At 38.5% G+C, this 26,864-nt stretch overlaps 2 protein-coding genes and 1 long non-coding RNA gene across 6 annotated transcripts; 1 reads left to right on the top strand and 2 right to left on the bottom strand.

Moving 5' to 3' along the window:
- The first annotated feature begins 134 nt into the window (after positions 1-134).
- On the top strand, positions 135-22,563 carry ninl (ninein-like). 4 transcript variants are annotated; one of them, XM_046875419.1, is made up of 28 exons: positions 135-357; positions 955-1,163; positions 1,459-1,555; positions 2,033-2,205; positions 7,658-7,751; positions 7,941-8,131; positions 8,867-9,022; positions 10,018-10,185; positions 10,772-10,908; positions 11,547-11,687; positions 11,766-11,940; positions 12,179-12,289; positions 12,402-12,491; positions 12,789-12,936; positions 13,044-13,103; positions 13,189-13,304; positions 13,461-13,819; positions 15,346-16,974; positions 17,411-17,515; positions 17,984-18,053; positions 18,135-18,419; positions 18,576-18,689; positions 18,772-18,918; positions 18,996-19,145; positions 20,190-20,315; positions 20,572-20,781; positions 21,596-21,709; positions 21,811-22,563. In XM_046875419.1, exons 2-28 carry the CDS (start codon positions 981-983, stop codon positions 22,000-22,002), a joined length of 5,541 nt encoding a protein of 1,846 aa, XP_046731375.1. In that variant the 5' UTR covers positions 135-357; positions 955-980; the 3' UTR covers positions 22,003-22,563. The 4 variants fall into 4 exon arrangements, with proteins under 4 accessions (XP_046731375.1, XP_046731366.1, XP_046731392.1 ...); XM_046875410.1 differs by having other exon boundaries at positions 13,183-13,304; XM_046875436.1 differs by lacking the exon at positions 15,346-16,974 and having other exon boundaries at positions 138-357; positions 13,183-13,304.
- On the bottom strand, positions 7,792-9,060 carry LOC124402424. Its single transcript, XR_006928724.1, has 2 exons — positions 8,926-9,060; positions 7,792-8,119 (listed from the first exon to the last, which is right to left on the bottom strand). It is a non-coding gene; the product is annotated as an uncharacterized LOC124402424 (long non-coding RNA).
- gins1 (GINS complex subunit 1 (Psf1 homolog)) lies at positions 22,552-25,829 on the bottom strand. The gene is made up of 7 exons (XM_046875450.1): positions 25,613-25,829; positions 24,294-24,358; positions 24,086-24,184; positions 23,921-24,011; positions 23,160-23,276; positions 23,002-23,076; positions 22,552-22,916 (listed from the first exon to the last, which is right to left on the bottom strand). Exons 1-7 carry the CDS (start codon positions 25,685-25,687, stop codon positions 22,848-22,850), a joined length of 591 nt encoding a protein of 196 aa, XP_046731406.1. The 5' UTR covers positions 25,688-25,829; the 3' UTR covers positions 22,552-22,847.
- Positions 25,830-26,864: the final 1,035 nt, after the last annotated feature.

The following is a 26,864-nucleotide window of genomic DNA, read 5'->3' as shown; positions in this document are numbered from 1 at the left end:
TGCCGGTGGGCTTTGAATTAAGGTCCTACCCTATAAGAAAGATCATTGTAAGTGTAGATGAGGACATGAGAGGGTAGAGTTCCTCCGCCTGGCCGGTAGGGGCTGCAGAGAGGCCTTTTCTGTGCGCTTTACACTCACAGCATCACTGAATGAGCAATAACTTAGTAACGGAGAGAGCTGCTCAGTACAGCGTGTGTATGTTTGTGTTCATTACCGGTAACTGAAACACTGTCCTGTACACTTTCCTGCGGATTAAATGAGAAGTTTGTTATTGTAGTTCTCGGTGCTGTGCGGTGATGCGGTGGGAGAAAACAGAACGGAGTTTCCCGAAAGTAACGGCGCGCTACAGTGTAAACGGTAAGATGGACTCATGTTTCACTGTTTCAGTTTTTGGATCCAGATCGCCCACACGTTCTTTCCCCCGAGCTGCTTGAGAAACCAAGTGTTGCTCCTGAAACGGAGAAGTTGGTCCAGGCTGATCAGCCCTTGTTTTCGGGACAGTCGAGTCTCGTTCCCATGGTGAAGCGTTCCGACTTCGCGCAGTACATTCTGGGAAGCGCACGTACACTGCAAACACAGAGCCAACACACTGAACTTTTCTATCAAAAAAATGTCACTGATAATACAGTATACACATGCAGATTTGTGCACTCTGGAGCTTCCTCAGTCGAGCTGATCGTGGTGTGTAGGCATGCTGTTAGATCATTATGGAAACCAAATAAGCTTGTGAGGACACTTGGCTGCTCCCAAGGAAGGAAAGCTAAGATTTATGTTTATGCATAGTATTTATTGTTTTTTTTAATGTGAGTAATGTCAGTCCTCACAAATGTTTATGTTAGGTGTAAGTATTAAAACTATATTGTCTTCTGTTGCTTGTGGTCCTCATATACACTGTTCAGGTAGAAATGTTCGGTTAAAACACAATCTGTTTTATTTATACGTCTTTCTCTTTAGGATAAGGAGGTACAGCATGCGGTGGAATGGACGAGGATGAGCAGAACCGTTACGTGACACAGCTGAAAGAGGAGTTTGACAGTTGTGACACTACAGGCACGGGTTACCTGGATAAAGAAGAGCTTACTGCGCTGTGCCACAAGCTGAGTTTGGATGCCCATCTGCCTCTACTGCTGGACATACTGCTCGGGCCACAGCATTATGCAAGGGTGCTGATGCATGACTGCATTTTAATCTTTTAAATCCAGCAGACTGTGTTATAATAGACTTATATAATGTTTAACTAACAGGTTATGTTTCTGTTTCGTTTTTTGTGTCTTCAAACATATTTTAAGTGTTTTAAGAGAGAAAATCTTTACATAAAGCAGAACGCTCGAGGGCAGCTTTCATTATACTAAAAGTTTGCTATAATAACTTTGATTATAAATCGAGCCTTTACAATTATAATATGTACAATATCTCTATAAATATTTGATAAGTACATTGATTGTCTTATGATTATAGGTCAATTTCGAGGAATTTAAAGAGGGATTTGTAGCTGTGCTCTCCAGAACATTAGACTTTTCTACATCTGAAGAGGAAAGCAGCTACCTTGAGCCAGGTACATCTTTTTTAGACCGAATTGGAGTGATAAAGTGTCTGTTTGTATGCTGCTCAGTGTCATTAGATCATCATTTCTGTAGTAATTCTTGGAAGAAATGTTACCACAGAAAATAGTTGATCATTTGTTTAACAGTTAACAAGAAACAAAAAACTCAACAATGTAGTATCATGGCTATACTGTTGTTTTTGCACTTTGAAATAGTTTTTTATTATTATTTTATTTACTGCAATTGGTCAACTATCTAATCACACATTACAAGTGCAACTGGAGATAAAGAAAGAATTTCCCCAAGTTTGCTTTCTCCCAGACACAGCTGGTGTTAAATAAGCTATGATGAGCTACCTGAGATATTCCAGATCTACATTCTTAAGCTTATTTGACATCATATCTGCTTTTATAGTCAAAATGAGAACTTTTTTTTTTCTTGTTGTACGACTTTAATCTCATGTTGTTTATCAATAATGTTCTGAGCAGTCCCAGAGGAGGTGAGCCCAAAGTTTGTGAAGGGGACCAAACGATATGGACGCAGGTCACGACCTGATAAATCCACTTCGGTGGTGACCGACGATACAGAGAAAGATGAGACCCCCTCTACTGGTGTGAGGAGGGCCAAACTTAGACGCTCCACCTCACTAGAGAGTGTAGAGGTAAGAAGTATCACTGTCAGTCTGGTTTCAAGGATGTTAGTCGTGCCATATCAGAGACTGCATAAATATTTATTCTAGCTCGGTATGTTTGTAAATGACAGTGTGTTGTATTCTTAGAGGTTTTTTTGTGTTGGCTAATGCTCAAGGTTGCTTTTAGAAGTGTTTGTAGTTCAACAGAAGAGTTAGAGTGCTGCATACCTGAATCACTGACTCCAGCACTAAGGGAGTGTGAGCACAGCTGCTCGCTACTCAGGAAGTGTGGTAATGTGGAATGTGCAAGTGGCTGCCTTTTCTCCAATCTCCACCTTCACCAGCTCTCTGTGTTACTGTTGGCTCAGGATCAAAGAACGGTTCAATACACTTTCTCGTTCTCCTTCTGCAGTGCAGGAGTACTGGTTAAAATGGGGCCTCTTTGTTACTCATTTTTTCCTTCTAGATATATTTTATGTTCTGTCAGTTTTCATTTTTGAGAGAAAAAAAATAGTGTGATGGAACTCCTCCCATGCTCAGACTCTGCTTTCTGTTTGCTTTTTGAAGCATCGTATTACCAGTTCCTCAAATACAAAAGGTATTGTTTGAGTTTGCTAGAAAAAAGCTAACTGTAACCACCTCTTTGTTTGAGATCCATCCATGTCAATGTTTAAAGGGGGGAGGAAAACTCAAACCAGCATTGTTAAGGGTGTTAAGGCACATGCTTGACCCAACAGTGGTCGTTAGAAACCACTTGCCTTATAGAAAAAGTGTCACTCTCCTAGTGAGAGGTGTCTCTCTCATAACACACACTGTTCCGCAAGTCAATCATATTGCAGTTTGTATTGGCAGAGAACACAAGTAGCCTGTTGTTCATAAAACATTCGAGCCAATGTCATTTTAGTGCTGTATGATTATCTGTTAGTGATTTGGCTTTAAATGTTGAAATTAGAAGTCTTGTTTGGTTGAATTGGGTGGAGACCAGGGTGAAGACACACATCTTGTGTGAGTCTGTGATACACTGTAATCAGGACTGCTCGTCGCTGATTTTAGAAACACATATTTGCATACCAAATTTTCTCCCTTTTTCCGTCTCTGCACTTTTGAAATATGTAGGACTTTTATGTAACCCAGTCAGCACAGACTATTCTAGCAGCCTGAGGGAGTACATGGGTTTTTAGGCAGCTTTTTTGGAGTTATATGAAATGGTTAGCTTTGCAGTGTGGTGAAGAGGAGAGATTGCAAAACAATATTTCGTCAAACAGTACGATCTTTTAAATGACAAACGTTTGTTTAACCATAATAAAAAGCAGCTCCATGCCTTTATATCCAAATTATAAGTACAACTTGAAATGAATAAAGACTGTGAGCTGCTGTGAGTGTCTGTGCAGGAAGGGGATCAGTAATCAGAGATTTCATATCTTTTGGAATGTTTAGTGAAACCACTCTTGTTATGTCAATAAGTGAAGTTGTAAATATATCTTTCAAAGGCATTTCCTGTGTTACATGTAAAACGATTTGCTGTAAGTATGATTTTATGTTACAGGTAAACACAGACAATTTTAATACATTGATAGTAGCCAAGACATATTCAGTGACTTCTGAGTATTTAAAAAAAAGTTATTCATTGTAACTAAAACACAGACCTGGTATGAATACTGTTTTGGCATTGTAGATCTATATACAGACATGGTCAAAAACATGTGGGGATAAATATTTACCGGTGCCAAACAGGACAGTTTAAACAGCTTTAATAGGAGGCCAAATAACTGAAGCCAACAGACTTTGGAAGTACTTAAGTATTGTTCATTTTTTCGGATGGTCTAAACAGGATCCTCTTTAGCAACTGCATTTTTATTCGCATATTCGCATTTTGTAATGTCAAAAAGAGAATAATGCTTTTTATATCAAATAACATTTTAATTTGTATTTTGTATGATGCAGTAAGTAAGCTCAAAGTTTCTAATTCAGCACTATTGTAATGTTGAGGCTTTTATTGTCATTTGTACAGCTTTGTAGAATCTACTACAAAGCAACAGTTAAGTGAAAGTGTATGTGAGACTGAATAGAGAGACTGCATTGGGGAAGGAAGAAAGCAGGATACTATGTATGAGGCACAGAAGAGCCAAACAGTCTGTGCTCTGCTGGAAAACTGTTTGTGAACAGTTATGTAATGCTGTTCAATACCTCAAGCTGATGAAAATTGTATGTGGCTTGCATGTGTTTTTTATTGGTGGAAGCTGAAGAGAGACCTCTGTTTGTCAGGAGTGATTGGATTGATTTGCTCTGTGGATGTTTCCTGTATGTACTGCTGTGACACGGTCATTAAGCTGCAGGTGTAAAACTATAGTTGTATTTTGTTGTTTATTGACAGTATTGTGGCAATGTGTACAATGTGTTTGTTTGTCACTGAGGTTGCATATGCAGTATATTTACTTTGAAGAAGTGGCTGTAGTACACCTTTAAATAGGTGCTGCTTAAGTGATATTATGGACCTTAATGAAATGTACATTAGTTGATCAATGTCAATTAAATTCATAGAATATATATATATATATATATATTTTTTTTTTAGTTTAGAGTGCAACCACACATTGTCAGCAATTGTAAATTAGTCCTAGTCCATAGTGTCTGACATATTAGATTGTAGATGTAATAATTCTGTTGGTAATAGAAATAATAGACAATTGTATAGGATGTCTTCGGGTGCGGTGGCATTAAATTGTCCCCTCATTTGAACTGAGAGACTCAGTCCAGTCCAGGCTTGTCCATGTCTTTGTGCTCCAGGCTCCATAAAGACATGAGTTGCCAAGTGGAAGTGGAAGAACAAAAGTAGCATGCACAGAGCCATGACCTCACCCAAACTTTAGATTACATTGGAATGAATTGGTGTTCTGTCTGTGCCCCAGACCTCCAAAAGTCATGCCCTAAACCAGGGGTGGCCAACCAGTCAGAGACCGAGAGCCACATTTTTTACTGTGTTACCACAAAGAGCCACATCATACACATGGGCACACATGAACATCACCCATCCCTTCCTCTTACACACACACACACCTCTGCTCAGCCAGATTTATTGTAAATGTCACACACCAACATAATGACAGAAATTGACTCCTACAGTACTAAGACTACAGGACAGTCATTTTCAACAATGAACATTGTGTGCACTGTCTCACACACACACAAACTCTGTTTAACCAAGTCCACAAACAAAAATATAATAATTTACAATAGCGGTTTTCTTTTACTATGCATGTTACTTAGTGGGACTTTTGGCATTCTTTGCCTTAAACAATTCCCTTCAAATCTGCCTTGTATTCTGTTGTTCCCACTCGAAGCAATTCTTTCACGTGTGTCAGTCAGAACAGATGCTTTGATTTCACGTGTTTCAGGGTAGAAAACACAGACTTTGTGTGTGTGTTTTTTTAATGTGCGTGTTCACTTCGCTTGAGTTCAAAACGGTATTTTCGTCAAATGCGCATGTGCATGAGATGAATATACCGCAGGGGTGGGCAATTAATTTTTACAAGGGGCCACATAAGAAACCTGAATTGTGTCAGAGGGCCACACCAACGATAATATTTTAGGGATGCACCGAAATGAAAATTCAATTCAAATGGCATTGAAATCCATAATTTTTTATGTTATACCTTTTGCCTCGGCACCATCACTGGAAAACTTTCTTGCTCAAAAACGTCCTCTACAGACGGAGTGTGCATGCTCGGATTGACTTTACTTTTCTGCGCCGCGTTCTTCTCATATTTAGAATGGCAATCGGGATGTTTAGATTTCAGGTGATAAATTAAACCCGACGTGGAGAAACTCTTTGCAGATACACCCCCTCTTAAAATTTCAGCATTGCATGTTTTGCAAATCGCTCTCCACACACCGCAGACATGTTGCTCTTATCCAGATAACCGTGTGCTGCTGCGCTTTTTTATTGCGTCATTACAATTGTGTTTCTGCCGTGTTGTTTCGGTAATTTAGGTATTTCCGAAAATTCTCGGTGCATCCCTGTAATTTATGATTGGCCTCATGCCAAGGTCTGATATACCGCAAAGTTTCCCAGTAGGGGCAAGCTCATTTAAGTCTTAAAAATACCGTATTGAACTTAAGCAAAGCGAACACGCACATTAAAAATCAAACACACAAAAATCGATATGAACGTAAGAGCCGCATGCGGCTCGCGAGCCGCGGGTTGGCCACCCCTGACCTAAACCTTTCCAGAGGAACAGCAAAGAAATTTTTAACGATCAAAAACCACATATGACATTGGCCATATGAAATATACCATATATATGGTGGTAGACGAAGTACACAAAGCATGTACTTGAGTAAAAGATACATGCCAGTAAAAGTGCTTCCTTTAAGTTACTTTTGTACTTTTACTTGAGTAAAAGGGAGCTGAACTATATGTTTGTGCTAAGTAGATCCCACAAACCGCCAAAGGTGGTTCTAGCTTGGATGACGCCCTGGGTGAACAATGCCATGACCCAAAGTCAAAATTAGCCTATTTCATTAAAAGCATTAGCCTTTACTATCCACAAGAGGAGTGATAGAGCTGCATACACAACTTTATCTTTTGCACGTTTTCCCCCTATTTTTTATTTTTTTCTGAATTGGGCTGCCCAGGGTTTTTTTTTTGTCATCCATAATATAATTTGGATTCAGCTGTCCTTACTGAAGTGGCGTCACGTCACGCCAGGTCTTGTCAGTTCTCCCACTGGAAACCCTGAAGGTTGTGGTGACGTCACCCGATCCCCCGCCTCTCCTTTCTGAGAATCTAAAGATTTCTTTTGTGTGAATGCTTTGTGCTGCCTCCCTGAAAGATGCCACCCTGGGCAACTGCCCATGTCGCCTATGCTTAAATGGGCCATTGCCAAGCGCCAATCAAAACAAGTTTAAAACCGAGCACACGTTCTACCCCGATTTTACCAGTCTTTTTTTTTTTATCCACCCATAAATAAAGGAACGACGAAATGTAGTTAAGTAATAAGCAAGATATTTGACTTTGAAATGTAGTGAAGTTAAAGTCTCCCCAAATGGAAACATTTAAGTAAAGTACAGATACACCAAAAAACTACTTAAGTTCAGTAACGAATTACAATGGCTTAATTACTGTTCACCACTGGGTATATTTAACACAAAATGTATGACACTGTAAAATATTCTACATGTTAAGAGAATAGCCTACATTATGTGGACCAGAATCCACTAATTCCAGTGAGCAGTCAGGAAGGAAACTGTAAATCTACAGGGACCGCACGAAGAAGACAAGAGACATCATTGTATTCTGCTGTCTCAGAGTTATTCCTGCTCACTGTAGCACAAGTGATGCTGGCAGTTTTGAATTTCCCATGGCCAATTTTTTTCTCTCCCTTAACTTAATCAATTCATGAGGATTTTATGGCATAGAAGCATCTGTTAACTTTACCAGTATGGATGATTTAATCAGCTGTATTTATTAACTTTATTTCAGAGTTTGAAGTCTGATGAAGAAACAGGGAGTAACAAGGAAACACGCAGGGAACAACAAAGTGCCGTTCAAAATTCCCTTCATTTTGAGGCACAAGGTAACTTTTGTGGAAACTTTATAGTTTTGTACAACTCAACTGTAATTATCAAGCCCTTTTTATTTAATAGTTATTTCTGTTAGAGGCAATATAAACGTGTAGCTGAAAAAAACTCATATAGTCCTCTGCCTAAAAATGTATAAAAGCTGGAGAATCCTCTTAAGTGCTCAAAACAATTTGTTTGTTCAGGCCAGTTAAAGCGTTGGAAGCCAGACAGCTCAGGAAATCGGAAGCACTCCAGTAGTCCATGCCAGGATATAACAGATGGGCAGGTGAGAGCGGTTTGGAAGGAGCTCGGAGTTGGAACTGGAGGCTCGCTGAACAAGCAAGAGTTGTCACTAGTATGTAACCACATCGGCCTCAAGGATCTACAATTTGAGGTACAGACACAAAAAAGAACAAAGCAACTTAAAATATGGTGACTGGCACAGCCACTAGTGATAGTAAAGGAGTTGCACTTTGTTGATACAGTATGAATGATGCATAATCTGTCAGGCTCAAAATAGGATTTTGTTATATCATAATATAAAGTGTTTGTGTGCACTCTTTCCACTGTGTTTTGGGGGAAATTTTCAGCCAGTCCACACCTTCATTTGGTAAAGATTCACTTTTGTGGAGAAGCAGAATCTACCCCTTCGTTTAAAATACCTCAAGTGGAGACTTAAGCCAACATTTTTCATGTCACACACAATGTTTGGAGCAATTACATTCCTGTCAGTTATTTATTAAAGGTCTTGCTCTGGCGTGTCAAAATCGAGTGTACAAGAACAATTCCAAGCACATAATCTATAAGAGAATCACACTTCATGTGGATAGGCAGACTGGAATTCCCCTGTTGTTTCGAGTTACATGAGCCAATGCCAGGCTTCTTTTAGCTTGTATATACAGTACAAAGAATCACAGTTGGTGCATTCCCCCAAGTATGTTTACCCATGGTATGGTGATTAGTAGTGGTGAAAGATTAAGGAAGAGCTAGCTAGTGGTTGGAAACTGGCAATGACTGTTTCAATAACAGTAAAGCAGATCAGAATGACAAATGCTTTAATACGTTTTATTTAATCTTATTTAACCTTTTTTTTTTTTGGGCCGAGTTTAACCCTTATGTCTGTACACAGGAGCTAGACAGTCTCTTTAGAAAACTGGATAAAGACCAGGATGGGAAAGTGAGCCTTACCGAATTCCAGAGCGGTTTGTTTATACATGGAGATTTGCCTGAACCCAAAGCTGCATCCACCCCTGCCCGTCTCATTGCCCGCTGCTCTTTCTCACAGGTCAGTATGCTTACAACCAACCTTCAAAAGCCTATGTTAAGTAATATAAATGTACACAATATCCTACATTTATAAATCTGGGGACTGTATTCACATGCTGACGGTGGCCGAGGCTTTTTCATTTACTTTAACTTGCTCTTTGAAGGATTTAAAGGCTTTCATTAAAACACCAAAGTATGTATTATTAATATGGTTTTAGTCGATTAGATTTATTTTCAAACAGGCAGAAAACCTAGGCAGCTAAATACTTACCTGTGCCTAACAGGAATGTTTTAAGGCTCCATTACCAGGCCAAATAACTGTGGCCAGCAGATGCTGGAAGTAATTAAGTTAACAGGGAAGGTGGAGCTTTCTCTGGATTGTAGCCTTCTGACTATAACAAAGAGTGGATTTCTGCAACCACAGTCATGTGGAGCATGAGCACAATGTATTGCACTTCCAGGATGGTATCTGGGCTGAATTTACTAACATGGGACATTCAAGACAATTATGAATCTTTCAGTGACAGCACTCTGGACTTTCCTGAGGTGATTCTGATAATACAGACATTATATAAAACCATTATCAAGTGATGGTTTTTCACTCTGAGATAATTTTAAAAGCACATTCTTTTTTTTAAAGCCTATAAATGCACATTTATAAGTACTCCATTATGAAATTAAAAAAGGAAAGTAGAAAATTATATAAAAATTGCAAAATGTATTCCAGGTTTAGGTGTAATATGATTGTTTTTAATTTGTTCAAAAAGTAGGCCAAGCCGTTTTAAAGAGCTTACAGCTCACAACTCCAGCATGCTTTAGATTATTACTGCTATGTGAAACAAAGTAATTCATATTTGTAAGGCTCTCAGTTGATTATTAGCCAGTGCCTCGTGAAAGCATGGGACTGATTAGACGCTAAAATGTTTTGTATTTGTGTTTTTCTTTTACTTATCTGTCTTGAGGAGAACCAGTAGAACTGTGCTGTGTATAATGTCATTACCTGTGATCTCTCAGGATCTTGAGGAGCGAATTCTGCGCTCCACCTCACCCTCGTTGCTTTCCGCCACAGTGGGACAGCGACTTCTCTCTAGGTTGGATGATGGCTCGGGCTGCACTAGTCCTGAGAGTCTCATTACCTTTTGGACTGAGGAAGGAATTTGTAACAGCAGAGATATCCTTCAGGTTATATGTCTGGATATATTTTTTTTGTATGTGTTTTTGAGTTTAAAAAAAGAAAATCGTATTGTATTAAACCAATAGCATACTTAACATTTTGTATTAGCATCAACCATTAGGCCTGTCTCATGGTTGATGTATGCTTGCATGATACTGATAAAACACAATTTCTTAAGATATTTTATTTTTGTAGTAAATATTTTAAGTGTAAAATGTTTATACCACACTATACTGCAATCACTAAATTACTTTAATATGTACTTCCATTATCTGCCATACTCATTTATGTATATACATATATTTTCTATACATCTATATAGTTTATACTTTTTATTTATCTACTTTTTTTTATCCTTAAATTCTATTCCTTTTTTATGCTTGAATGTTGGACAGTCGTACAAAGCATTTCACTGCATGTTGTACTCTGTATGTGTGTGTGATAAATAAAATCTGATTTTGATTTAAAGTCAAATGTACTATTAGGTTACAATTTGTATTGATGACTACAATTATTGCAATGTGGTCAAAACGTCAAAACCTTTTGCATTGAGAAAATAATTCCAGCCTATAACTTTGTTAAATCCCCATGTAGACTTTGGATTTCTCTTTGGAAGATCGATTGAGCCTGACTGATCTCACACTTGCCCTTGACAATGAGCTGCTGGTCAGTGGCAATGGCATCCACCAGGCTGCACTCATCTCTTACAAGGATGAAATCCACTTCCTTCAGTAAGTTTTTTTTATTTTTTATTTTCATATTCACATCTGTTTATTATTACTCGTCTCTCGTCTATTATGTGGATCTGCTACCCATATGTGAGGCTTCACCAAACTGTGGCAACATAAGTGAAAGACCAAAACTTTCATTCGGTGAAACTAAAAGGTTCTATCATAATCCATCATAATAATGTGCCTGTGAAGTCAGTATGCTAAGGTAGTTTGGCAGATCTCTGACTTTCCTGACCTCAAATTCACGCAAAACATTCTGGATGAATTAGAATGTCGTCATCATCTTCTTGTATACTTACTTTATTAATGCTCTTTTGCTTGAATGGGCAAATACCCACAGCCATGCTTTTTAAAATCTAGTGAAAAATCTTCCAAGAAAAATTAAGGTTAGTAAAAAATAAAAGGGCCACCGAATATGGAATTGAATCTTCAAAAAGCAAATATACAGGCGTGATTGGTCATGTCTCCATTTACTTTTGGCTATTTAGTGCATAAGATTTTTATGAGGTGTCCGCTACATTGTCTTCATAGAACGGTATATTATGATGATGAAAGTTAAGGTCTGCTTGTTATTAAAGGTTTTTTTGGTATTGTGTGATTTCCTGATGGGATGTTTCTTGTATATGTCCATTATTAAGAGCACTGGCAAATCAGGCCTGTCAAGAGAGGGAGAAAGCCAAAGCCCATTTGGAACTGGCAGAACGTCGTAATCTCCAGCTGGTCAGAGAGATCGATGATCGCCATGCCACCATGGAGTCACTTAATGAATCCAAGATCAAGTAAGCTGCTTCTGTACATGTTAATTTTGCAGTTAGCTTAAAATCGGTTAATTATTGCAAGATCTGTGCTCGGTTTAGGGATTTGGAGCAGGAGTTCCGGGAAAAACTAAGTACCTTGAGAAATGAGACGGAGCAAGAGAATGAGATGCTACTTCAGCAGGTGGAGAAGGAGCGAGACAAGCTGAGGGAAGAGGTGGAACTCTTCAAGGGCCTAGAAGCCAATTTGCAGGAAGAAGCCACTACTGCCATTAAGGTAATAAGATATAATAGCCACGTTTGCTCTGTAATTCAATAAGTTTGCAGAAAGACCTTATTTTTTTAAATATGAAGTAATTTGGCTGTATTTCTCTAGTTGCTTTTGTGTTGTCCTTATTCTTTTTCTGTCTCGTTACATACCATTCCGGCATCTTTCACTTAGAGCTGATCACTGGTGGTGTACATTTCTGTGTGGTGTGGTGTCAAGTTAAGCATTTGGCAATCTGACTTTATAGGAGAGCAGTCGTCTAGTGGAGGAGAACTGTGCCCTGAAAGGGAAGCTGACCGAAGCTGAAAGCACCATCTCTAAACTAAAGAAGGATCTAGATCATGTTCTACATGACAAGGTCAGCAATTTTGTCTGTTTTTTCTCAGATGTTTGACCATGTTTCATTTGTCAGTAGTTAACAATTCAAGTTGTTGTGACTTGTAATACAATTGTGTTTGCTGTGATGACAGTATGGTGGTTTAGATCCCAACCATGCAGGACTGATAAGTCGAGAAGAGCATCTCTCAGGGATCATAAAGGAGTATGAACTGCAGTGCAGGGTGAGCCTATTTTTGTGTGACATTTGCATGCTAATGTATGCTTTTCAAAAAGCATACTTATTTGTAGCAGCTTGTTTGACCATTTGAATCTTCACATTACAAGGGCAGAAAATGTTATAAGTTTAAATGCCTTGGACATGCATGGATACACACTAGTAAAAAATTGTGTTTTAGTAGCAATAAATATATTAATACATATATATGTGAGCACTTTTTTAGCATTTAGCTTTGGTTGGTTTCACTCTGTGTACATGCTATGTTTCTATGCCACTAAATGACACTGTATGTGTGCATCAGGAGCTGCAGGACAGGAATGACGAGTTGAGCTCTGAGCTGGAAGTACTGAAAAATCAAGGTTCAGGAAGGAAAACCAGACAATCAAGAGACAGACTTTCCACTCAAACCTTGTCTAGCCGCAGAGCACTAACCACTGAGTCTGATTCTGGTAAATTTTATTGAAAAAAGTTTGTGCTTTCAAGATTTGTAAGAAAAATTCTATTTTGGCCAGGGAGAAACAATTATTTCAAAACTGCTTATCTATTTGCCTTCTAGATGACCCTGAAATAAAAAGATGCTCTTCTCCCAAAACCAAGAAATGCATGAACAAGAATGGTAAGCTATTTTGGAAATGACATGAGTTTTATTAAACAAAGATGGGAGATTGAGTATGCTGACTTTCATATTTTGTCAGCATTAGGTTCATTAGAAAGTCTAGCCCCTGTTGTGAGCATTGAGACAGAGCTGGCAATGGAGCAACTCAAGGAAAGATATGAACAAGAGATTCAAGATCTGAGGATACAGTTGGAGACCAAGGTAAACAACAATTACAGCTACAATTCTTTTAAATGTTTTTTAAACTTGCTTTATAAAAATAAAAACATGCCTGTAGCTGAAGCAAGGAGAAGAACCTATTAACTATTTGTTCTTGTGCTGAATATTCCACAAAGAGTAACTTATTATGCTTTGCAGGTAAACTTCTATGAACGCACCATAGAGCTAATGAAGCAGAACATGGAGATTGAGCGTAAGGAGATTGCCCAGAGCTTCAAAATGGAAATTAGTGAACTCGAGGAGCAGAAAGCTCTTGCAGCGCAACAGCTTGAGCAGCTACGCCATAGTACACAGAGGTTGGAAGGGGAACTAAAGATTAAGAATGAGGTCATGGCTTGGGGACCTGAACAGGAGCGACGGGTTCAGCGCGAGCAAGCAGAACTGGAGCAGAACTATGCCCGTGAGATTAGTAATATTGTGCATCGCCTCAGTGCCGAGAAGGACCAGCTGGAGGCAGAGCTGAAGCTGAAAATGGACCAGGAAGTACTGCTTGTTAGGTGGGTTTTTTAATTTTTTCATATGTTTTGTAGAATCTGTAGGTGATTTTAAGGAAACAAGTTATTTAAACGAGCTATTGAATTATAATTTAGTTGCACAGTGCAAAATGGATAGAAATGATACAATAACAATCTTTTTGGGGAGGGGAAAAAAACTAATTTCTCCAGGCCACAATCAAACCTTTAAGTATACATGTGAACTATCTATTTTAATCTCTCTCTCTCCCTCTCTCTCTCTCTTTTATGTATATGTGTATATATATATAATATGGGTGTGTGTGTGTGTGTGTGTGTGTGTGTGTGTGTGTGTAATAAATAAATAAATATATATATATATATATATATATATAAATTATTTAGTTTTTTTTATTTTTATTTTTACCATTTTAGTGTATTTAACAACAGCATCTTAAATACTAAACACAATAACAGTATGAACGCTACATTTTAATAAAATAACCTTTTCTCCAAAAATGGGCCTAACATTCAATTTGGATAAAAAGGTGACATTTTTTTGGCTATACAAATGAGGCCTTTCAAAATGTATAATACCATGTAGGTTTATTTTAACAGAGAGCGACAAAATATAATGATCAAAGAGCTGTCAAAGGATGTCAGGGACAAGATTGTAGACCCGCACATGGCTGGAATGGGCTATAAGACCATCAGATTTTTGCCTTGGCTGTATGTTTTTGGTCATAATTATGCTGGAAGACCCATCCACAACCCATCCTCAGTGTTCTGGCTGAGATCAGGAGGTTCTTTTCCAAGATTCTACAGTGCATGACCCCATTAATGTGGTAAAGTCTTCCTGTACCCTTAGCAGAGAAACAGCCCCAAAGCAGAAGGTTTTCTCCTTCTATCGCACCAACAATGGTCTTTTTCTCATTAAGCTTCTTGCTGATGGTCCTGTAGCCCATTCCAGCCTTGAGCAGGTCTACAATCTCGTTCCTGGCGTCTTTTGACAGCTCATTGGTCTTGCCCATGGTGGTGGAGAGGTTTGAATGGAAGAGGTTGATTCTGTGACAGGTGTATTTTATACACAGTGAGGTGGTAGTCAGAGTTCTTTCTTAAAGGGACATGACTAATTTGGGTGTAATACAAATACTTTTCACTCAATCAAATACAAATTAATTTATGTATGTAATATTAATTATTTTATTTTTTGTTAAACCTACCATAAAAAATTGTTTTTGTAAAGGGGTAAATTTACAAAATCAGCAGGGGATCAAATAATTATTTCCCCCACTATATTTATATCTCAGCTCTCAGGTGGTTCCTTACTAGATTCTAGAAAATTCTGCCTTATTTCACTGTTCTCAATAGATGTGTTCAGTTACTTATCAGATGTTTTCACAGGTTTCTTTTTTTAAATAAATCATCTACATTATGCATGCTTTCCCCACTTTAGAAATTGTATTTGTATTTACATTTTTTAATCTATTTCCTTACTGGTATCCATGGCAGTTCCACCATGACAGATTTACATAAACAATATAAAAAGTTAGCCCCTTCCTCTGTACCAGGGAGGAGCTGGAGAAACAAATATCACAAAGCAAGGCTCAGTTCAGCGAGACCCTGCAAAGTTTGCTGCATCAGCTGCATGGTGAGCAAGTTCAGCTGCAGGAACAGACCGAGCAACACTGCAGGGAAATGGGTGCATGGGAGGCTAGAGTGAAGGAGCTTGAGCAGAAAGTGCGCATAGAGCGCCTTCACGGTGCAGCTCGCTTAGGGGAGGAGCAGGCTCAGATCTGCAGCAGTGCAGCTCAGGAAAGGAAGAAACTGGAGGAAAAGCACCAGGAAGAGGCTCGGCAGCTAAGAGAGTGTATTTACAAGATGCAAGATCAGGCTGAGCTACAATGTAAAGCACAGGAGGAATCCCTCGTGCTGCAGAGGCAGTTGGAGGAGAAGCTGGAGGAGATGTGTGTTCAAGTAGAGGACAACACAATGTCAATGCAGGCCCAAGATGCCCTTATTCAGAGTCTGACCTCAGAACTTAATGCCAAAGAGAGGGAGATGGACATTAAAACGGAGAGAGAGCAAAAGCTTCTCGGCAAAGTTTCTCAGCTAGAGCGCAAACTTAATTTTGAACTTGAAAGAAAGCTTTCTCAACAAAAAGTGGAGAAAACCAAAGAGGATGTACTTCTTGGCAAGGTGTCTCAGCTTGAACAGAGAATTGTGGAGGACCAAAAGAGAGAAGAAGAGCTTCTTGATAAGCTTCATCAGTTTAAAGAGGAATGGGACTGCATGAAAATAGAATTGGAGATGGTACAAAAGGAAAAGCAAAGAATGCAAGGGAATTGCAATCATCTGTCCATGGCACTTGCCCAGCAACAAACACACTTTGAGGAGGAAGAGATGCAACTTGTTGAACTTCAAACCAACTTGGAAAAGACCCATGAGGCATTAAAAAGCAGAGATGAAGACTTGACCAGACAGGCTTCTGAATTAAAATTGGTGGAGATGGACAGAGAGAGACTTACGGAGGAACTGAGCAGTCAAGGCAATGTCGTGAAGGACCTTCAGGCAAAGTTTCAGAATCTCTCTGAGGACTGGGATCAGTTGAATGATGTAGTACAAAACTTACAGGATTCTTTAAGCCTGGAGAAAGCCACGGCTACTCGACTCCAAACCCTACTAAACTTGGAACAAGAAGAGAAGAGTCACCTTCTGCAAGAGAACTCCAGTTACAGAAATCTGTCAGACCAACTCTCATCACAGATTGTTGAAATGGAAACTGAATCAACCAAGATTACAGAAGAGCTTGTGAATATTAAGGTAGAATTACAGCTCAGGGACAAACAATTATTAGAACTCAGGAATCAGTTGGATGCCAAATCCAACGAGATAGGCTTGCTCTGGAATGAGGTACACCAAAAGACTGAAATGTTTCAAAATGTCAACCACCTCTCAGATGAAGTACAACTTTTGACCCAGCATTTAGAGGACAAGGAAAAGGACATGTGTTCCATGAGAGAAGAGGCAGAAAACACCATTAATCAGCTTCAGCAGTCTCTGATGAACTCCCAGGCAGATGTTCAGCAAGTGAAGGAAGCATTTGAGAAGGAGAAGAGCCAGATGAAGGGGCAGTTACTAGAGATGGAGAGACTGGTCATTGCTCTGGAAACAGTGATGGACCCATCAAGTCCACACAGGTTTGTCACGTTCGGCCCAGTAGATGACAGTGATGTAGCCTGATCGTGATTGATTGTTTTTTTTTTTGCTTCTACAACATGGAGGCGAAGGTTCCAGTGATGTAGTTGCAAGGGCACTTCTCACTCTGGATTGCGTTCATGGAATGAAATTCCATTTAACCCTTCACATTTGCATTAATCTTCCATTAATCTATAACAAGAGTCCGCATTCGACTTGCATTTTACTAACTGCCGCATTACTGTTGAATTGCTGCATGTTTTCATTTTATGTGAATGACAAATAACACATTTTAGGCAAAATGTGCAGTGCCGCATCATCTCACAACTAATCTTTTCTGATTGTTCTTAAATTTGTGTGTTTTTTATAATCTTTAGATGAATTACTCAAAACAGGACCTTATACCAAATATCTGAAATGTTTTCATCCTACTTTTAGAGCCAAGCTTGATGAGGTTCATTCTGAGAACAGTGCACTGAAAGACAGGTTGGCTGTTCTACACCAAGATGTAATGAGGTTGGAGGAGGAGGTCAACAAAAAGAGGTATAATCTTCCTTTTTTTTTTATTTTTTTATTCTATTCATTAGATGATGGTCTATCCAGAAGCGAAAACATTTAATACAAATTACGCTCTTTATATTAAACAATGTGAACAATAATAAACTCTGAACAAAATTATCTTTTTAGATTTTGCTTCACCATCATTTAATTTCTGACTTTATGATGTGGTGTTTTTCTACTTAATCTACTGTATACATAATGGATCCTTTTGAGAGGAACTGTATCTACAAAGCAGAAGATTAAATGACTTGCTTCTCAATTCGGTTTGCATTGCAATAAGCACTGTTCAGTACTACATAATTTTTCCATTCCTTCCTTTCTCATTTAGGCTTTATTTATTGTACATGACTTAGTGGATGCCTCTTTTTTCATTTGAATGGAAATTGAGGTTTGCAGCAGATTTGTGTAACTGCATAAATATATGTTATGAATATAGAATTTTTCTTTCAGGAAGAAACTTGAGAAGATGGATAAAGAGTATATAAAAATTCAGGAAGAAGGGGAGAGGTTGCATAAAGAGGCAAGGCGAGATTCTTTTATTACTAATATAAACACAATTATTTGTGGGAAATCAATGCTCATTCAGCTGTGCCCTCAACAGAACTCCAAGGTTCGTGAAGAGGTGTTGGAATTAAGTGTACGAAACTTGCACCTCAGCAATGAGAACGCAGAGTTAAATTCTCGCCTCCAGTCTGACCAAGGCACAGTGCAGATGTTGACCGAAAAGCTTACCCAGGTATCTCAAGAACAAGCAGAGACATCAATTTTCATCAAACAGCTCCAAGAGACAAACAGACATCTAGAGAAAGAGAAGGTACAGCTACAAGCAAGCAAGCAGGATGAAAAGAATCTGTTAGAGTGTGAGCTAAACGAGGCTAAAGACAAGGTATTTGAAATGAACTGGACTAAATATAATGGAATTATATTTTGTATTTGATGTTTCTGCTTTTTCTGTTACTCTATGTGAATGAAACGCAATCGATTTATACACATAATAAGCTGTACATGTAATATTTGCTCTTTTATGCGTTGTGCTTGATAGCTTCAACACTTAACAGAGGTTGAGTCTGTCCTGACAAGCCTAACCCTGAAAAACCAATCACTTCTCCAGGTCAACGACAGCTTGTTGAAAGAAGCAAAAGAAAGAAACATAAAGGTGGGAAGGCTTGTCATGATTTCTTGCTTTCAAAATTGTCCTCCATGAATTTGTATTAAAACAAACAATGTTCCCATACCAGCTTGAAAAACTTCAGGAGTGTATTAATACTCTTGAAGGCCAGTCAGCACAGCTTCAAACTCGGATTCATTCAATGTGCAAAGAAAAGGAGGCGCACATACAGGACATGTCCACACAATGCATGCTTTTGAAGGAATCTCAAAACAAGGTGGGAACTTAATCTAGGTCTTTAGTGGTATATTCTTTATTCTCTATAATCATTATTGTACTGCTTTTCTTGCACAGGTTCTGAAGATTGAAACAAGGATGCACGAATTTGTTAAGGAGAAAGAACAAATGCAATTTGTTTGTAGGATGCAGGAAGAGACCGCAGCCAGCGCTCTACAGGAAAATCTAAGGAATGTACAAACACAGTACCAAGAGCTTCTGGACAAGGTTGGTCAACTACATCTGACATGTGCATAGTGGATGAAGTACACAAACCTTGTAGTTGAGTTAAAGTAGAGATACACTGGGTAAAATATTACTCCCGTCAAAATATGTGCTCCTTTTTTAAAACTTTCACTTGAGTAAAAGTACAACAGTATTTGCCTTTAAATGTGCTGAAGTATTCAAAATACAATGAATTATTATGACTATTATGTTCCTATGATAATTTTTGTCAAAAGACTCTGTGCCTAACCAACTCAGTTTATGTGAAAGACTCTGGCGTGCTAAGAGTAACATTTAATTTATTAATAGAATGATATTAATAAGTCAAACACTGATGAATATCTATTAAAATGATCATAAACCCAAAACCTTCTTTTTAAGTTATGTAAAAAAATTGTGCAAATAATGCCATGGGTGTTGTGGCAAGTTAGGCTTAGAGTTTTGTGTCTCAAAATGTTCTGTTGAACTGAAGCTGAAATGTATGTTGGTGCTACAGTAGATACCTCCAAGAGGAAATCAAAACAAGTTCAAAACAGAGCTCATGCTCTACCCTGATTGGTGGCTTGCTACATGCTTTACCAGTTATCCACTCATAAATAGAAAGAAAAGACTGATTTCACAAAATATAGTTGAGTAAAAAGATATTTGACTTGAAATGTAGTGAAGGTAAAGTACAGATGTGAAAAAGCTTTAAGTAGAGTAATGAATTAAATTTGTATTAGGTGCATTTACATGGAGCATTGTAATTGGTTCAAAAGTCCAGTCCGAATGAAAATACTCCATATAAACAGCTCAATCGTAATAAAAATTCCCAAACCGAATGAAATTGTACTCTGATAAACCTTTCTATAAAATTCTGCTATGTTAATGCGGTAAACCGAGAGTTCACCGAATCTAATTTTAATCGGAATGACTGTGCGAATGTAAGCGTGGCTATTGTACTGTCCACCACTGGATTTTTTTTTTGTTGAGGCGATGAAGCTGAATTTAACTAAATGTACATACCATTAAGGACGTGTAATGTGCGTTGGTTTTATTTCTTTGTAGTTAAAAGATTCAGAGTCTAAGTTACACGCTCAGGATTTAGAGCTACAGAGGATAAAGCATGAATACATCACTCTACGAAACAAACAGGCTGAGCTAGAGACCACCAAGCAGGAGGCAGAAGAGCAGGTAAGGAAGTCCTTGATGAATTGCATAACTTTAACTTTATTCACAGTTTTGTTAGAAGAAAAGCTCAGGCAAGAACAATTGCTTTTAAATGATAAAAAGACAAAAATACATAATGTTTACTAAAAGAGTAAAATCAATTTAGAAGCTTACCTTTCCACTTTTTTCTTCCTTTCTTTTTTCTTTCTTCTTTTCCTCACTCACTCACTAAGTAATTTACTTGTATTAATTCAAACTAAAATGCTTTTTCCTTCCACAGGCTTTGAGGGCAAACACTACTCTATCACTGAGCCAGGCACAGCATGTTCGTGAGGTACAGCAGTTACAGGAACAGATTGGCCTCAATACCCGGGAACAGATTTCTGACCTGCACACTCAGCTGGCTGAGCAGGAGAGTAAAACACAGCAGCTGGAAGTGCAGCTCCACTCTCAGGCCCAGCAGGCCAGGACCCAACTGAACCTTCAACAGGTATTTAACACGCACAAAACCCCTCATGCTTCAACTTACACACATACACCAAAAACCTTTTGGTGGATATGTGTTTCTTCAAACATCTTAAGGCATCGAAATCCCTAATTCCAGTCATGGGAGTGAAAAATCTTGTCTTTCAGGCGAAGCATCCAGAAATAACTTTTTTACACAAATATCAAAACATTCTTACATTTTTAAACCAGACTTGCTTTTTATGTTTAATCTATTTGGTGATATGATCAATATTTTTTTTCTTCTCATTACATGCTGTTTTCAGCCCGTCAATCTATTTCTTGTCATAGTGCGGCTTTTTCAATTTACCACTGGTGCATCATTTCCTGGTTATCACACTACAGACGTAGGCCAGTTTACGAAGCCAATAATGAGAGAGGTAGAAGTCAACAAGAAGTCTAGCTAACGTGGAGGAGACGGAGGGAGTCAGTGACAAACATGACTGAGAACAGATACATTCCTCTTCTTTTCTCTGCTTGTGTTCTATATGGTGTTTGTTCTGCCTGGATACATTCATTAGATGATAACATTTAAAATTCTTCTGTATTAATATGATGTTCAGTTACCAGCGTGGCAATAAAATAGGTAGTAGCAATGGCTACGTTTTACTTTAGTACATGCCAGAGCCCAAACTTCTTTACACCTTTTCACTTAAGTTAAAAGTAGTCAGTACTTCAACTTTTACTAGTCTGGTAAAAGTATCTGTACTTCTACCACTTGAGGAAAGGTTGTGTGTACTCTTGCTATCTCTGATCATTAGCTATTAGCAATTACCATTACTTTTCTTCTATATAAACAGGAGCAGTATGAGAAATTGATTGAAAGCATGCAGGAGAGGATGGATGATGTAGAATCCAAGCTAAAAGCAGTGCGTCTGATGCTACAGGAGAAGGTTAACCAGCTGAAGGAGCAGGTGCGTCCATGTGTTATATATTATATACTATATTATGTGCTGTTGCATCACGGCTGTAGTGGTAATTTCTGACGTTCGTGTCCAATGTTTCTCCTTATTAGCTGTCAAGGAACATAAAAACGGATCTTCTGCTAAAAGATCTTTACATAGAGAACACTGAGCTCATGAAGGCTCTGCAGATAACGGAGCAGAGGCAGAAAAGTGCAGAGAAGTCGTCATTCCTTTTGGAGGAGAAGGTGACCGCTCTCAACAAACTCCTGCGCAAAATTGCTCCTGCCTCACTTTCTGTTTAGAATGTGAGAGCAACAAATGTCCTTTAAGAATAATGAAATGTGAAATACAATTTTTTTTTTTTCTTCTACAGTTTAAATGCATTATCTGTAAATGAGGGGAATGTGTTTACTCTTAAGATTATGAAAATGCCAGTATGACACTTGCTAATTCCACCTCCATTCTTAAAACTAAACCCGCCAGTATAATATTGACAGGGTGTTTTGCTATTGTGTTACAATGGTGTTTGTATGTAATGTGACAATTTTGTGACAAATTTTAACATGTCTCTTCCGAGACAATTGTGTCCAAGTAAAAGATTAAGGGGAAGTTTGAACTAGAACAGGCCATATATAATGTCATCTTGCAAATAGTAAATTCCTTTTAGTTCATTTATGGACTGTATATGAAATATATTATAAATATAGAAAACGTTTGAAAGCTGTTCGACTTCCAAAGTATTGACTCGAGAGCACAGTATTGTTCACATGTACAACTTTGATACGCATTTTGTCCTTAAACGTGCACAATCATAATGAACTACTGTACAATCCACTGTGATGCCCATAAATTGTCTTGCAAAAGCTGTAATTTTATTGATTCTTCTTCAAATACAATTGTATTACATTCACTGAATTCATTAAAAAAAAAAAACACAGTACTGCTTAAGACATGCTGCAGTGTTAAGCAGATGAAATATACATGAATCAGTTTGACAGTAGAATTTCCTGCAGCAGCACACGTGATCAGTGATTTTAGAAATGATATGAATTATTGCCACAGATACAACTACTTGACACAATGGATAATTAAAGCGAGTAACTCCAAAAGCTCGCTTTAATCAAAAGCAGCTTGATGGTATGTGACATTAGGAAATGACGTGCTCGAGTACTCCCTGGCGAATCAACTGCTCACACTTCCATCGGGGCAGAAAATGCTGCAAAGATGAAAGAGCTCTGGGTGAATGCAATGGGGAAACACATAATTGATCTAAATGAACAGAGGTAACAGTAATCTAATACCTGGCTATTCTTCTTCAAGAGAATAACTGTCCCATCATCGATCTCAAACTCCCCATGATCTTTCAGGCAGCGCACCTGAAAAGCGTGCAGCAATTAATAATTTATTATAGGACTAGTTTGTGCAGTCCTATTTCTCATTGATTTGATTCGTAACTCACCTCAATGTACAAGCTCTTGGGGGGTTTTATGTCTTGTGTTATGTCCAAACCCTCGTCTCCTCCAAGAGACCTCATGTATGTGGCCAACGACTTCTTGTACTGATTAAACCACTCCAACTAAAAAGATGATTCGGAAAAAGCAATTATATAAAGTTCAAAAAAGGAAAATCGGGAACAAACCCAGGGGGTTCCACATTGCTTTATTCGTGCTTCCTTGTCTTTTGCTTGCAGCTTAAGTTTTCGCTCCTCTCTCATTGGATGCAAGGATAAAATTCAACAATGAGGGGAAGAGAGGCATTACCCGAAAACACGTTTGCCAGGCGAGCCATCCCTGCTCAGGTTAAACAGTTTTTTGGTCAATTGTCATTGCTTCTTGCACATTTGTATTGCCCACCGCTGGTCATAATGAATCTGAACATACATTTGGCAAGTACTAATTTAACACACTTCTATGTGGGAATCATTTAACTCGGTTTCCTCTTTTTTTTAATTCCTCTGAGCTCAGTTGAAGTGATCAATGTTCATCTAATGAGTTAACAAGCCAGTTTCCAAACCAGGTCCTGGAATACACTGTGTGTGTGTTTCCTTGCTGTAAATACGAGCTCCGGAAGTACTGTTAATTACTTGATTAACATATGTATAGGACAGAGGAGACCAGTACTACAGCTAGGGACCTGCAAGTTAACGTATGTAGGATTAATAAGTTAAGGAGGCATTCCGATTCATCGCTGATATTACTAGCATTTAAAAATGAACCACACCTCCTCTGCACACATGTGGAAGCGAATTGTTGTGGGCAACACACTTCCATACTCCCATCTGAGAGCGCGAATTCGCAGGAGCCGGTCGTAACTGTGGAAACAGGAGAAGTAGGTGAGGTCAAATCATGAGTCTGGAGATACAGGATGTAAAAGCAGATGACGCACAGGTAGCCTGCAATACACCGCTGGTTCCTCAACAAACAGCAGTGACGAAACTTGATGGTTGGTATTAGTTCAGATTTGCCCTCTGTCTTTGCTTCATTCCTTTGGGGGAAAAGCAAAATTCAGGTACAATTTTGACTGGGATGCTATTTTATATAATGAGAAAATGTTTGTTGGAGAGAACAAAAAATAAATTGGTCAAAAATCTTACACATCACTTTGGTTTTGCTCGTATAAAGCTTTCATTTCTTCAAGCACTTGCCGGATACCGTCCTCCTGTTGAGACACAACCCTTGAATTGATTAAATGTGCATTGAGACAAGCTTAAAGCACAGTTGATTCCACATGGTTACCTTGTCCAGGACCGTCCTAAATGGTAAATCACATTCAGTGTTCCTAACTTTGTCACTGTCCTGAACTTAGAGCTCCAACTTACATTAGGGCTGATTACATGAACTGAAAGAGAAGGTTTGTTCAACCTGACACCAGTGTGTAAAGCCTGACTGACTTACTTTTGCTCACAATTATCTGTCATACACTGTTTATCTCCAACAAGTTTGGGCTTATAGGCACCCATGACTGGATATTGTTACTGTGTTTAGACAGTGAAGATAGATGGAAGAATGGACAAGATGGATTGGATTAATGAGATAAATGGATGATACCCCTCCCTTCCTGAGAGCAAGGCCAATTGTACTCTTGGACTCCTAGCTCACAGGTGGCATCATCAAGATTTGTACTAAGAAATTAGGAAAAGTTTGTGACTGTCAGCTTCACCTAAATCAAACTGCGAACAAGTACAGGCGACATGTTCAGCACTAACCAATATCTCTTAAATTACATAAGGAATAATAAGTGGCAAAAAGCAGAAAAGAGAAAATGCGTAACTGCACAACAACCGTCTTTGCTTCCATGTTGTGTATGTTACAGTATTTGGGAACTCTTTTGCTACGCAAATCAAATGCTTGTGTGCTCTTTTTTTCAGAGCACAAACGTTTAGTACGTTAGATAAGTAGGCAAACTAAAAAAAAAGACTGGTCACATTCCCGGAAACTGTATAAAGTCGTGGAAGTGAACGTTAGACCGCATACTGCAGCTGTGAGGTCAGTAGATGTGAGGAGGTGAGTAGATGTGAGGAGGTGAGTAGATGAGAGCAGGTGAGTAGATGAGAGCAGGTGAGTAGATGAGAGCAGGTCAGTGGATGAGAGCAGGTCAGTGGATGAGAGCAGGTCAGTGGATGTGAGCGGGTCAGTAGATGATAGCAGGTCAGTAGATGTGAACAGGTGAGTAGATGTGAGCGGGTGAGTAGATGAGCAGGTCAGTAGATGAGAGCAGGTCAGTAGATGAGAGCACTTCAGTAGATGGGAGCACTTCAGTAGATGAGAGCGGGTCAGTAGATGAGAGCGGGTCAGTAGATGTGAGCAGGTCAGCAGATGTGAGCAGTCCCCATGTGATTAGTGCTGCAGCTGAGAGTGATGATAAACAGCTTCATGTACAATACAGAGAGCAGAAAGGAGATTCTGTACATACGTTAAAAGCAGGCAACTGGCCATCAGTCATCCGGTGGAGTTCTCTTACAAGCTCGACTGCCTTTTCACAGAACATTATTAATTTCACTCTGTAAATAAAAAGCAAATAATCCGGTGGATCTCCTGCTCTAAAGACTCAACACGAACCCGCGCGAAAGAGCCGATTTTCGCGGCAGTATGTGTTGTTTGCACCACGTGACCGTGGGGAAGTACGGAAAGCCTAGTGGAACAAAACGAACGGGTCGCGTATGAATAGCTCATCATTTAGTCGAGTCTCTGTGGGCTCAGTCAATCTGTGACTTTGTGAAACGCTTTCGTCATATCATGTCTAAAATGTCACTGACTCGATAGCATGAACTGCATGAACGAGTCTATCAGAAAGCATAGAAGACACCTATAGTTAATACACCATTCACATCTATTATGACTTTAATTCAGCCAGTCGATATGTGTGCATGTTTTGGTAAGAAAGAATATATGGCTGAACCTGAACTAAACCCACACGGATACAAGGAGAATATGTCAAACTCGATCTGATCCACCCTTTTAACTTCAATCTTTTATTTCTGTTTACCAAGGGTGACATTTCGTGTGTTACATTATTACACCAGTAGGTGGCACTAGTAAAGTTTTTATCTATCTATCTATCTATCTATCTATCTATCTATCTATCTATCTATCTATCTATCTATCTATCTATCTATATATATATATATATATATATATATATATATATATATATATATATATATATAGATATATATATATATATATATATATCTATATATATTTATGTGTGTGTGTTTGTGTGTTGTGAGTACAATTTTAAATCATAGTTTCAATTTATACAATACATTCATGTAAAACACCAACTTTTCATAAGATACGTTTTAGTATTAAGACGTAATACATTTATGCATGTCCAGGTCTTGTAAGTTTTATTTCAAGATAGACATTTCAGTCAGTGCAGGATAGTTTTGAGAGCGTGGTCACAAACGAGGTAATTTATAAACATACCATTCTCATATATGTATGCAAAATAATATTCAGTGCTACAGCGATTAAAAAAAAAATGGCATCAGTCACTGTTACACATTTTTGAATAAAAGATCATGGGATGAACAGATGCAGAGCAACACTTGACCTGTTTTAGCACTACACACCTTTCAAATGCACAGTTTTTTCCTCTCACTCCTTTTGTTGATTGGGTGACAAACTGAACAAACCATATGCATATCTCAGGCTAGGCCACA

Source organism: Silurus meridionalis, chromosome 2, assembly GCF_014805685.1.
Source record: "Silurus meridionalis isolate SWU-2019-XX chromosome 2, ASM1480568v1, whole genome shotgun sequence".
NCBI classification, from domain to species: domain Eukaryota; kingdom Metazoa; phylum Chordata; class Actinopteri; order Siluriformes; family Siluridae; genus Silurus; species Silurus meridionalis.
The sequence above is the reverse complement of the archived record's forward strand: the minus strand, read 5'-3'. Positions and strand labels throughout refer to the sequence as shown.

Excerpts from the sequence above, each read along its gene's own strand:
- ninl (XM_046875410.1), top strand. The coding sequence starts at position 981 with ATGGACGAGGATGAGCAGAACCGTTACGTGACACAGCTGAAAGAGGAG. Across the intron at positions 13,305-13,460 it reads GGATACAGTTGGAGACCAAG|GTAAACTTCTATGAACGCAC; the intron begins GTAAACAACAAT and ends TATGCTTTGCAG. Across the intron at positions 21,710-21,810 it reads TTAACCAGCTGAAGGAGCAG|CTGTCAAGGAACATAAAAAC; the intron begins GTGCGTCCATGT and ends TCTCCTTATTAG.
- gins1 (XM_046875450.1), bottom strand. The coding sequence starts at position 25,687 with ATGTTCTGTGAAAAGGCAGTCGAGCTTGTAAGAGAACTCCACCGGATG. Across the intron at positions 24,359-25,612 it reads GCCAGTTGCCTGCTTTTAAC|GAGGACGGTATCCGGCAAGT; the intron begins GTATGTACAGAA and ends GTGTCTCAACAG. Across the intron at positions 24,185-24,293 it reads GAGCAAAACCAAAGTGATGT|GAATGAAGCAAAGACAGAGG; the intron begins GTAAGATTTTTG and ends TTTCCCCCAAAG.